General features: G+C 41.6%; 1 protein-coding gene across 3 annotated transcripts in view; it reads right to left on the reverse strand.

Annotated features, from left to right (window-relative positions):
* Window positions 1-13362, reverse strand: part of LOC134538266 (titin) — a 381555-nt gene that overhangs the window by 156811 nt on the left and 211382 nt on the right. For all 3 annotated transcript variants that reach the window (XM_063379427.1, XM_063379428.1, XM_063379429.1), the window contains one exon: window positions 13096-13218. In XM_063379427.1, coding sequence (XP_063235497.1) covers window positions 13096-13218 — 123 coding nt within the window. The remainder of the gene's footprint in view (window positions 1-13095; window positions 13219-13362) is intronic.

A 13362-nucleotide genomic window follows, 5' to 3' on the forward strand; every position in this document is an offset into this window, starting at 1 on the left:
AGCCACGCAGCCCGCGAGAAGCACAGTGACGTCACGGGGCACTATGGCCGGCGGGGCGCCAGCGAGCGGGGAAGCTACGCGGAGGCTCTATGACGTCACACGGAGCCCCACAACGCCGCGCGCAGCCACGCAGCCCGCGAGGAGCACAGTGACGTCACGGGGCACTATGGCCGCCGCGGGGCGGGGCTACCAGCGAGAGGGGAAGCTACGCGGCGGCTCTCTGACGTCACACGGAGCCCCACAACGCCGCGCGCAGCCACGCAGCCCGCGAGGAGCGCAGTGACGTCACGGGGCACCATGGCCGCCGCGGGGTGGGGCTACCAGCGAGCGGGGAAGCTACGCGGCGGCTCTATGACGTCACACGGAGCCCCACAACGTCGCGCGCAGCCACGCAGGCCGCGAGAAGCACAGTGACGTCACGGGGCACCATGGCCGCCGCGGGGTGGGGCTACCAGCGAGCGGGGAAGCTACGCGGCGGCTCTATGACGTCACACGGAGCCCCACAACGTCGCGCCCAGCCACGCAGCCCGCGAGAAGCACAGTGACGTCACGGGGCACCATGGCCGCCGCGGGGTGGGGCTACCAGCGAGCGGGGAAGCTACGCGGCGGCTCTCTGACGTCACACGGAGCCCCACAACGCCGCGCGCAGCCACGCAGCCCGCGAGAAGCACAGTGACGACACGGGGCACTATGGCCGCCGCGGGGCGGGGCTACCAGCGAGAGGGGAAGCTACGCGGCGGCTCTCTGACGTCACACGGAGCCCCACAACGCCGCGCGCAGCCACGCAGCCCGCGAGAAGCACAGTGACGACACGGGGCACTATGGCCGCCGCGGGGCGGGGCTACCAGCGAGAGGGGAAGCTACGCGGCGGCTCTCTGACGTCACACGGAGCCCCACAACGCCGCGCGCAGCCACGCAGCCCGCGAGGAGCGCAGTGACGTCACGGGGCACCATGGCCGCCGCGGGGTGGGGCTACCAGCGAGCGGGGAAGCTACGCGGCGGCTCTATGACGTCACACGGAGCCCCACAACGTCGCGCGCAGCCACGCAGCCCGCGAGGAGCGCAGTGACGTCACGGGGCACCATGGCCGCCGCGGGGTGGGGCTACCAGCGAGCGGGGAAGCTACGCGGCGGCTCTCTGACGTCACACGGAGCCCCACAACGCCGCGCGCAGCCACGCAGCCCGCGAGAAGCACAGTGACGTCACGGGGCACTATGGCCGCCGCGGGGCGGGGCTACCAGCGAGCGGGGAAGCTACGCGGCGGCTCTCTGACGTCACACGGAGCCCCACAACGCCGCGCGCAGCCACGCAGCCCGCGAGAAGCACAGTGACGTCACGGGGCACTATGGCCGGCGGGGCGCCAGCGAGCGGGGAAGCTACGCGGAGGCTCTATGACGTCACACGGAGCCCCACAACGCCGCGCGCAGCCACGCAGCCCGCGAGGAGCGCAGTGACGTCACGGGGCACTATGGCCGCCGCGGGGCGGGGCTACCAGCGAGCGGGGAAGCTACACGGCGGCTCTATGACGTCACACGGAGCCCCACAACGCCGCGCGCAGCCACGCAGCCCGCGAGGAGCGCAGTGACGTCACGGGGCACTATGGCCGCCGCGGGGCGGGGCTACCAGCGAGCGGGGAAGCTACACGGCGGCTCTATGACGTCACACGGAGCCCCACAACGCCGCGCGCAGCCACGCAGCCCGCGAGGAGCGCAGTGACGTCACGGGGCACTATGGCCGCCGCGGGGCGGGGCTACCAGCGAGCGGGGAAGCTACACGGCGGCTCTATGACGTCACACGGAGCCCCACAACGCCGCGCGCAGCCACGCAGCCCGCGAGGAGCGCAGTGACGTCACGGGGCACTATGGCCGCCGCGGGGCGGGGCTACCAGCGAGCGGGGAAGCTACACGGCGGCTCTATGACGTCACACGGAGCCCCACAACGCCGCGCGCAGCCACGCAGCCCGCGAGGAGCGCAGTGACGTCACGGGGCACTATGGCCGCCGCGGGGCGGGGCTACCAGCGAGCGGGGAAGCTACACGGCGGCTCTATGACGTCACACGGAGCCCCACAACGCCGCGCGCAGCCACGCAGCCCGCGAGGAATACACAGTGACGTCACCCAGCGAGCGGGGAAGCTACGCGGCGGGATACTGAAAATAGTGCGGCTCCAGTTTCAGCCTTGTTCCTTCCGCTCGGCATGGACGTATAAGTCCGTGGAGTGGGGCGTCTGTTCTGAAGAAAAAGACTCTGATGAAAAGTTGAAACCGTAACTCCATAACTAGGGACCGAAAAAAAAATAATAATCGCGGTTTCAATGACCTCTAGGATAAATTCTACACTCCTCTGTGCACGAGGGCTAATTACACCTGCTTATTGGCTGATCACTCGCGAGACTTGTTATCTGGGACGCTCGTGAGTCGATATTTATTATGCTGAGGGTTTTTAATTGGCTTAAGAGTCCTTCAGTTAAACTGTGGTCCAATCACAGAAGCAGCATGAAGGTGAACTAGTTTATATCCTAGGATATCGCGAACTCAATCCGCGAAATTTTCCGGTCTCTATCTATAACTAGACACAGGAAAAAAATCGAAATTTTATTTTATTGTAAAAAAAGCGTGGGGTGCATGGTGTCAATAGTTATAAATATTTTATTGACAGATATGAGTAGAAGGATTATCATTTTGATAATATCTTAAAAAGCACCCCACGCTTATTTTACAATAAAATACATTTTTTCTTATTTACGCTATTCTTAATTCAAATTTATTACATTTTATTTTCTATTTTTAAGTTGGATTTTCTATAAAAGCGTGTTCTTTTTTTTTTTGTTTTTACACGCTTTATATTAGCTTCACCTGTATGTTTGTTTGTATGTTTGTAACCGACTCCTTTGGGTGCGATTTTGACCCACTTTAAAAGGCCAGATTTCATTCAAACTTTGTAGATTTATCGAGGACCGATGACAATACACTAATTTGATAAGATTATTCCATTATTAAATTTGCAAAATAAGATTTTTGTCAATTTATATAATTTCACAAGAAAAGAGTTCGCATATGACCGAAATGGTTTTCTTTACAATGTGCAAACTCTTTTCTTTCAGTTTGTCTTTGGCGCGATATAAACAAAGCCTACTAAATATTGTAACATTTAATTAAATTAAAAGTGAGAGTGGGTTATGATTATTGTGAACAATATTCTTTCTTGAAGAGAATATTATCTTTATTTGTAAAAATATGAAAGAAAACCTTAAATAAGGGCTTTAAATGTTGTTTATTTCGTTAAATAGAGAAACACAATTACGTCTTTGTTTCATTTTACCAATTAACCAAGAGTGAAACATTATTATAAAACAACATTTTATGCAAATATTTCACGAAACATGGAAAAATTGAAGTTTGATTTTGCTGTGAAACCAACAGCAGATGGGAAATCAAACACCATATGCATAACCTCAATAGCTACACCTGATAGGCAGATTTTTGAAATTCCACTCGAACACCAACCTGCAAATCTACACCAAGCAGTTACAAATACTCCAAACTATGCCAAGGTCAGTAACTCTTTAAATAAAAGACATCATACACGGAAAATATGGATAAGTTTGACAGATGATATATCAAAACCATATTTGGATAGAGAGCAAAACTTACAGTTTAAGGATTTTTGCCTGGAAGAAATTGAGGAAATAATTTTTAAAATAAGCTTAAAACAATAATAAATGAAAAATACTAGTATTATTGTGAAAAAAGCGTGGGGCGCTTTGTATCATATTCATCGTACATCGAGCGCCCGATGGTAGAGCAGCCGTCATGTCATCGGACGGCTCTGGGTTCGAATCCCAGTCCGGTTTATCCGAATTTTTCTCACATATTGTATACACTCTCATTGAGCAGTTCCTTTCCTCATCCTTTATCAATCCTTATCCTTCCCAAAATTCCTGTTACGTAAATGTGGAACGCTTCACGTAATAATTAATCCGTAACTCCCATCCTTTACTGCTTCACAGCATTAATTTCGTACAGTATGTAAGACTGGTCGATATCACTTGTTCGTCAATAACCTTATACCATTAAGTCTCACTGTATATATTGATAACGTTAAAATTCTTGAATGGCTTCTAAAATCGAGATTTGACTATCAATGTACACATTAATAATTTGTAAAATAAATACAGTTACTTATAGTTATCACGGAATTAATAGTAGATTAGAACAAATAACAGTTTAAAAAAATTAAAAAAACACGCTTTTATAAATAAACAAAACCAAAAAGTAAAAAATAAATAATAGTTTAAAAAACTTAAAAACACACTTTTATAGAAAATCCAACTAAAAAATAGAAAATAAATTTTAATAAATTTAATTTAAAAATAGTGTAAAATAAAAATAGTGTAAAATAAAAAAAATGTAAAATAAAAAAAATGTATTTAATTTAAAAAAAAGCGTGGGGTGCTTTTTAAGATATTATCAAAATGATAATCCTTCTACTCATATCTGTCAGTAAAATAATTATAACTATTGACACCATGCACCCCACGGTTTTTTTTAAATAAAATACATTTTTTTTTTATATTACGTTTTTTTTATTTTACACTATTTTTATTTTACACTATTTTTAAATTAAATTTATTAAGATTTATTTTCTATTTTTTAGTTGGATTTTCAATAAAAGCGTGTTTTTAAGTTTTTTAAACTATTATTTATTTAAACTATTATTTATTTTTAATGTGTGTTTGTGTATTCAACTTTCTGTCCATTCTTATGGTTTCTCTATGACATACAGTGAAAACCAGCAATGGCGCAAGTCCATAAAAATGTTTTAAATCAATGTTCCCCGTTGTAAGAATCAATGTAATAATGTTAAGAAGGGGATTTTCTACAGTAATTAATCAGCCCAAAGAAAAGCATATGTGGGTAGAGTATAGATGCATAGGACAGTGAATTTTACCTTGACATCAAATGAAACCGCAAAAATTCCGGGTCTATAATGACGAGACTATATCAAGCTTGATATTACAAGCCTGTAAGTTTGAATCGAAATAGTAGTTGCAACTTACTTGGCAAGCCAAAACTATTCTCTTCATAAGCTTGAGAATGCAAGTGTTTGTTCTTAGTGTGCTTTGATCGTCGTTTCTGATCTGCACCAATCAGTACATTATTTAACATCCTTTAACATCGTTCAACTTAAAACTTATTTTAATGACCTAAATCTTTTCATTAAAAAATCACTTGCATTTTTATTTGCATTACTATATATCAAATTCCCAATTTTTAACAATTTTAAGGAGACCTAGATATGGTACAGATGGAAAATTCCAAGGATGAAAGTCACTGATACTAGCTATTTCATAACTTAATTACCATCCAAATCCCGTTAATTAATTATAAATTCCTCAAGGCTTAAGGGGACCGTCTAGTCATGGGTGTATTGTGAGTAAGTAAGGCGGGATAATAAGTGTGACGCTGGTTGGTGCTTGTAGCGCGGTTATCGCCTCTACGCGCAAGGCTCTGAACTGCACTCTAAAAAAAAATTTGTACTTTTACAAGGGAAATTCTTGGAAACCCTGTTGCCAAGGATATTTCTTGCAAAACTACAAGCCGGAGCCTTGCAAAATCGCACATGGTACAAAGCTCTGCCTTGTAGTTTTACAAGTAATATCCTTGGCAACAGGGTTTCCAAGGATTTTCCTTGTAAAATATACAAAAATTTCTTTCAGTGTGGCGCGCAGTCTTCTCGTCGTGCATATGATAGTTTAGCAGTAACAAATACATTAAAAGGCAGAGAAACGAAGACAAAGTTGCAATGAAAGTCTCTCAAAAGCTATCAAGAATATGTAGCGAATTTTTCGTGTCTTAAAAATAATTGTGAAAACACTCATTTTGGCGTTTTTCACTCTTCTAAAAAAATAAAGTTTCAAAACAAAATACTCATCCACCCTAGGTGCATGCTTAAATGTTTTTCGTAAACAGACACCACTTGGATATTTGGAGCAGTATTCACACCGCGTTATTTCTTCTAAAGCTATGCACACTGCACGCGTATCAATGTACGCAGGATCCTTAACAAATATAATCACATTTTGTAAGTTTCGAAACCAAGATAAAAATTCCGTCGCTGCTTGTTCTTATGGTATCCTGATTTTTCACCCCACTAAATCTATCAGAGAAGAGTGTTCAGAGAACATTGAGAAGGGACGGGGGAAGGGAGTGTAACACTACCGTATTTCTTTTCCCTAAGCCCCAAAGGTGTATTTTATATTCACGACGGGAACATCCAGCGTATACCGGTTGGGCACCATGTCCCGGCAATTAGATAATTCACCTCCCATCGCGCGCTGGTGTCCTCAGAAGAAACCAGTGGTGCAGAAGAACTAGTTGCTGGGTGGCGGTGTTGAAGGAGGAGGAGGGGGGGGGGGGGTAAATTCCCCCCCCCTCCGACTTAGGACAGAAAAACGGCGAGGCTAAGGTCCGTTCTAAAATGTCACTAAGACGCAGACGGATCACGTAAGCGGAGACGGATCTCACGGAACAGAGTCTCTACAACAGCACGCAGACGGAGACGGACCAATACGGATTAGCTCGGACAATGCTGAGCTCTTCCACTTAACGTTGCTCCGTGCGACCAATAGAAGCCGAGTATTTGGCCGCGCTGATAACCATGTTTATATACGTTCTAAAAACGTTAAACATGGCTTTAAGTACAAGAATATCTGGTTGTTTTAATAATGACTGAATGCTACAAATAGTTTCTCCCTTGAAATAATTGGCGTCTAGTAATGATTTTTTTTTCCTTTCAGAATAACTACAGCTGTAAAATTACTGTCAATTGGCAATATTTTATGGTCTAAGGAAAATCAACAAATAAGTATTAAAATTGCAAAAACTTAATAAAACTAATAATCCAAACAAAAGAGTAATAATTAGGGACCGGAAAAATTCGCGGGTTCAATGACCTCTAGGATGAACTCCATAGTTCTACGTACACTCGGTTAAATGCCACCCACTCATTGGCTGCTGTCTTGTGAGACGTCCCAACGTAGCAGCCTGTGATTCGGTAAAGCTTTGGTCGGGTGTTTCTCATTGGCCCAGAGTCATCCAGATGTTTTGTGAACCAACAGCAGAGGCAGCACTGAGGTATAACGATTTGTATTTTAGCCTATCGCGAAATGAATTCGCGAATTTTTCCGGTCTCTAGTAATAATGCAAACAAGTCGAGTACTTAGTATCAATCTGGCAATAGTGAGTGCCAATTAATTACTCTGTACTGCAAACTAATTATAAGACACGTTGTACATCGCGATCCTATGTCATGTATCTCATTAGATCCGAGAAGAACGGCCTTTCCCCAGTTTCTACACAAATTGACATGACGGGACAGCGGGTTTTTTTTAACAAAAAAAAAAGACTTGTCACAGTTCCAACAATTTTACATAAAGTTGGTCAAATAATGTCGGAGTATTATGAAGACAACCGAAAAGTCACCAGTGCATTCGTGTTTGGAATGTTTCTCATATAGGACTGGTTCTACAAAGGAAGATATTTTCTGTATTTTTTACAACAGATTCCTTTGGAAACCAGCTGCCAAGAAATAGTTTGTAATACTACAATAAAGATACTGAAACTTTCTTCAACACATGGGTATGGTAATTTCTGCAAATATGAAATAGTACCGAGTATGAGATAGTACCGAGTATTTTCTACGAAAATTGGCGCCAAATTCTATATTTAAATTGATGTTTCATGAAAGCTCCAGTTTTTTTTTCTCAAACAATATAATTTTCAAACATTTTCAACACATTCGTGTTGTATTGTGTATTATTTGCGCAGTTAATATCGGAAAGCTATTCAGAAAATGGTTTACAACAGATTTAACAATTGGAGGTACGGGGAATAAAATTCACGAATTTTTGAATCATTATGTAGAGCGTCCAGCGCGCAGCACAGATATAAAAACCAGTACAACCTGATTCAATCAGATGTTTTTTTTTTTTTCGATCTGCAAGCGGACTGGAAATGCGAAAGGAACGTATCCGCGCTATCGTAATATATTTTACACTCCCGTCACGTACCGTCAGTTTACGTAGTGGGGGGGGGGGGGGGTGTTTCTAATTAACATCGCAGCTTGTATGGTCATATTTACAGGTCTTGAACACGTATTGGGCGGTTTCCCAAAAACAGACCTCGTGATGAATGGCGCGCGCGAGGCAAGCAAAGCTGTAACGGTAAGGGGGAAAATAAATAAATAAACAGACTGGAAAATCCACAGCAAAAAATTAATTAAATAAAAAGAGTGTGTGAAAGGCTGAACATGATATCCTCTGAACTAAAATTGTAAACTTTAGTTCGCTGCACACATAGTAACGGTACTTAATCAAGGCTAGAAAATGTTAAAGGAAATGTTCTATCATTTTGACCAAAAAAAAACACAAAAATTTGTTTTAAAACGTGACTAAGAACTAACTTTCGAACTTAACAAGCTTCAGATATGTGGCACTCGTGGAGTGCTTGATTATCAGTTGTCTTGAATTTTCTAACACTAATGTCTACTCGTTAGGATACAGACATTAAGAAAATTAAAGAAGAGAGAAACGCACGTTTCATGTCAAATGTCTTAAATTTTCTACCACAAATGGCTATTATTTAGGACAGAGTCACCCCACAATTTTTTTTATACAAATCAATTGCTTTGTCTATTACTTGATTCTTATTTTAAGGTTATTAAAAAAAATTACGTTATACAGAATTGTTGATACTATAAAGTTTCCGCACACGTTATATATATGTATATCAAGAGAAATGTGATGATGCCCATCTTGTTGAAATTGCACTGAACAGTTGATACTATAAAGTTCCCGCACACGTTGAGTACGTGTGTGTATCGAGATGAGTGCAAGTAGTGACCTCTGCAACACGTTGTGTATACGTGTATATCGGGATGAGTGCAAGTAGTGACGCACCTGCAACTGAGCATTACTTTATACGATATACCCTCCCGTTAAGAGGCCGTGTCAGTAAATGTTTATTTCCAATATTCTGCTCTAGAAGTTCTCTCTTTTAACAGTGAGATTTAGTGGCTTTTTCAACCGAAGGAACTGTAGCCGCAGCGCGTGATAAAGCTACTATATATACCCTTATCACAGGATTAGTGGGAAGGTTGACAGCTCGAGTTTACTCGACGAAAAATGTATCTGGTTCCTCGACAATCTGAGAGGATGACAATCTGACCGGCGGCTCACTAGGAAATTGCGGATGCAGGGATTCAGAATCAAGAAACCTCACTTATACAACTATGGTATGAGTCGAATCTAAAAATTTTAATACTTTAAACGTATCGGAATACAATTAATCTTCAAACATGTGGTAATTATTCTTTATCTGGATGTAATAGTCCGTGATAAATAATGTTAGTTGACATTAAAAAGTATACGAAATTCATCATGTAACGTTTTAAAAGGATAATAACATAAATGCATATGCTTAGATATTGCATATGCATCACACACAATCTAAATACAATCTCACTTAAGTCAGACTACCTAATTTTTTACAATGCACCATCATACAGTTTAACAGAGGTAGGTGAACCTCTTATCGACGTTGTTTCAAAGAATTTAAATTTACAAATATTATACTATTTATCTTAATACGATATGTAGCCTACCTTTATGAATACGAACTTACAAAAAAATTATTGAATTTATCACATTACACTTTAACATTACACAAGACTAAAACACTAACAAAACTTAATTTTATACATTGCTGTAGCATATTAGAAGACGAAATAACTCACAAGACTAACATTAAGAGGGCTGCATTACAAATTTACTTTACAGAGAAGAAAATATCCTTTCAAGATATTTCATTACCTCATTCATTACATAATACTGCCGTTGATGTGATCGTAGATATAAAGTATTTAAAAAATATATTCCATTATGTTTATGTAAATATTTTGAAAACGTTATTGCTTAAAGATGCTCATTATTTAAATAATAACGAATCTTTTACTTTTATGTACTGAACAAACAAAATACTTATAAGTTAATAAGAATAAGCTTAGTTGAGTAACATCTTCAATTTGTATTGAATTCAATGTACATATCGAAAATCATGTACAATGAATGCAACAGATTGAATTCAATAAATATTTGATCTTGTGAAACGGCCATAATATTGATGTAGATTAGGGACCGGAAAAATTCGCGGTTTCGACGGCCTTCAGGATAGACTGCACATTCCCCTGTACACTCGGGCAAATAATGGCAGTTCATTTGCTGCTGACTTGTTAGTCGTCTCAGCTTGTTTGTCTGTGATTCGATCCTTCTTTGGTTGGTGTTTTATAATTGGTTGAGATTCGTCCAGATGAACAGTAAGCCAATAGCAAAATCATCTAAAAGGTATATGTATTTGACTTCTAGCCTATCGCCGAATGAATCCGCGAATTTTTCCGGTCTCTATTAATTATAGATGCTCACATGCATCGTGAGAGTCCGTATAAAGCCTATTACAATTCTATAAGTATACATTAAAATGCTTTTAAAATATACATGTGTAATATAATTAAAACTTGTTTAAGTAAGATCATCACAAAAAAAATGAAAATCCTTCAACAGTAAGTGATGTTTTATAAGATTTTAACAAAACACACTTACAATAAGAGAATACTAATCATACCACATAATTCAACACAAAATATACATTCCAGTAGGCGCTACGTAAAAACAACTTCTATTTTTATGCTGATAACTCTGCATTGTTTTATATATATATTTATTTCTAACTTTTAATATTCTCTACACATTAACTGAAATTACTTATTTACAGAGTCTTAGCTAATGTTGGTCTGTACCACATACAGTTCGTACGATATCTCTACGCAAAACACATACAGTTCATTATTAGTAATATCAATTATATTTCATGAACATAATGAAATTAGTATAGGCCCTAGGTTGTTCACTGTTAATTGAGTACTTCTGAAGTATTTTCATTGTGAGTTAACATACATACCAAATGCCATTCTTCCATTAAAGTTACAAAGAAGACAACAAGATAATATAAATATGTATGTAGTACCATATTTTAAACCCCTATTAAATGAATAATAACTCAATCTCTATTCTGGACTATTAAGTAATAATTTTTATTAATGTTATTTATAACTTAAATAAAATGACAACTAACAAATTAGTAAAAAAATATAATTACGTGCGATATAGTGTGACATTTGTACTTGGACGGCAAACGAATATAATAAAATGTCTATGACAATGTTAACTTTACTCATTATTATGGAAAGAAACAAAATGGGCAGATAAGCATATTCTACGCTGACATTTAAAAATGCTCAATTTAAAATGAACATTCCAAGAAAATTTATTTTATATCACCACAAAAAATCAAACTGCGGCGTCATTTTCCCGATGACAAACAAAAAAGTTGTATGGTCGCGAATAATACATTCGTATGGCGTCACATCAGCGGAATATTCCCTTGGCATAAATGTGTGAATTCTGTGGCACTAATGGAGAAGTAAACCTTCGCTCGAACACAAAAACAAATGAACGAACAGCTTTTTTTTTTTGATAAGATGTGTAATCGGAGACCCCTGGGGTGGTTGAAGAGTGTCAGGTCGGTCGCCAGACCAGATAGTAAAAGCTCAGGGGCTGAGGATAGAAAAGGCATATCTCCAAATTATTAAGTATAAATGTTGTCATGTAATAGTTAAAGACTTGATTACACCCAGGTTTATAAACCCATCATGATCATGAAGACACTGATCGGAAGGTAATGTGCAATACATTTCAATGGCGTTTTCAGTTTTTGCTAAATAATTATAAATATAAGCAAAATTTCAATGTATCTGGACAAATCAAAATATTGATAATATTATTTTCATCACAGAAATAATATATGATATGATAAATAAATTTGAAAAAAGCGGTTATGTTAAATGTATTGTATACTTTCAGTAGGCAAAATTTCCGGCCCCTACCTATTATAGACTTTGAGAAAAACTGCCTTTTAAAATAACATTAATATAGATAGGAGCGCAAATTTGTGACACGGCCTCTTAAGTCTTTCTGGAGCCGCCCCTGCTTCAGAATTGTCACGACTTAAAATTACGTTATTCCCAGGGACACCTGTATTTCGCGATTTCATTTCATGTCGAGGTATTTCACAAAACACTGTAACTTTTTTCTAAGAGTCATGGCAAATTGTGAGGGTGCAGCAGTACGGTGACCACATTCTCATTGGCCCCGTCTCACCGACCTCAGCCAATAACCACAGGAGAAAAGCTACAGCATTTTGTGAAATACCTCGACTCGAAATGTATTGCGCGAAAAACATCAGGTGTCCCTAGCTTATTCGGAAAGACACAGCTCAGAAAAATCGTTAACATCGTAACACAACTGAACAACACATAGAAAAAAAAAAACTTCAAATTGTAATAACATAATGCTATGAATAGAGACAGGAAAAATTCGCGAATTCATTTCGCGATGGGCTAAAATACAAATAGTTATACCTCAGTGCTGCCTCTGCTATTGGCTCACAACTCACCTGGATGACTCTGGGCCAATGAGAAACACCCGACCAAACATATATATCGAATCACAGGCTGCTACGGCTGGGACGTCTCACAAGACAGCAAGCAGCCAATGAGTGGGTGTGCATTTGACCGAGTGTACGTGTAACTACGGATGTTCATCCTGGAGGTCATTGAAGCCGCGAATTTTTCCGGTCCCTAGCTGTAAATAGAGACCCGGAAAATTCGCGGGTTCAATGACCTCCAGGATAGACTCCAATGTCCTCTACACACTCGGGAAAATGCCAACTGTTCATTGGCTGCTGACTTGTGAGTCGTCTCGACTGGGTGGCCTGTGATTCGACACTGATATGAGTGGGGGGGTCTCTAATTGGTCCCTCAGTCCTCCAGATCGACAGCGAACCAAATGGCAGAAGCAGCACTAAGGTATAATTATTTGAATTTTAGCATAGCACGTAAGGAACCCGCGAATTTTTTTCGGGTCCCTAGGCTATGAAGTGTACACAGGCGAGGTTCGCGAGTTGCGAGGGGCGTGTAGCTACCTGCAGCTGCAGCAGTACGTCGTCATGCGCCCTCTGCAGTTCGAGGGCCTCTTGCAGGCTGGCGCCCAGCCTGGCGAGCTCCGGCTCCGCCTCCAGCACCTTCAGCTGCAGCCACTCGCGGCTCTGCGGACAAGCAACCACAACCACCACCGTCACGTAAGCAAATAGAGTCTCTGGCACCCGGGGCACGAATGGATTCATGCGCCCCCTCCCCCCTTCACCTTCTCTCTTTTTTTTTTGCACATACCACACCAATAAAGCGGGGGG

Source organism: Bacillus rossius, chromosome 13 (genome assembly GCF_032445375.1).
Source record: "Bacillus rossius redtenbacheri isolate Brsri chromosome 13, Brsri_v3, whole genome shotgun sequence".
In the NCBI taxonomy this organism is placed as follows: Eukaryota; Metazoa; Arthropoda; class Insecta; order Phasmatodea; family Bacillidae; genus Bacillus; species Bacillus rossius.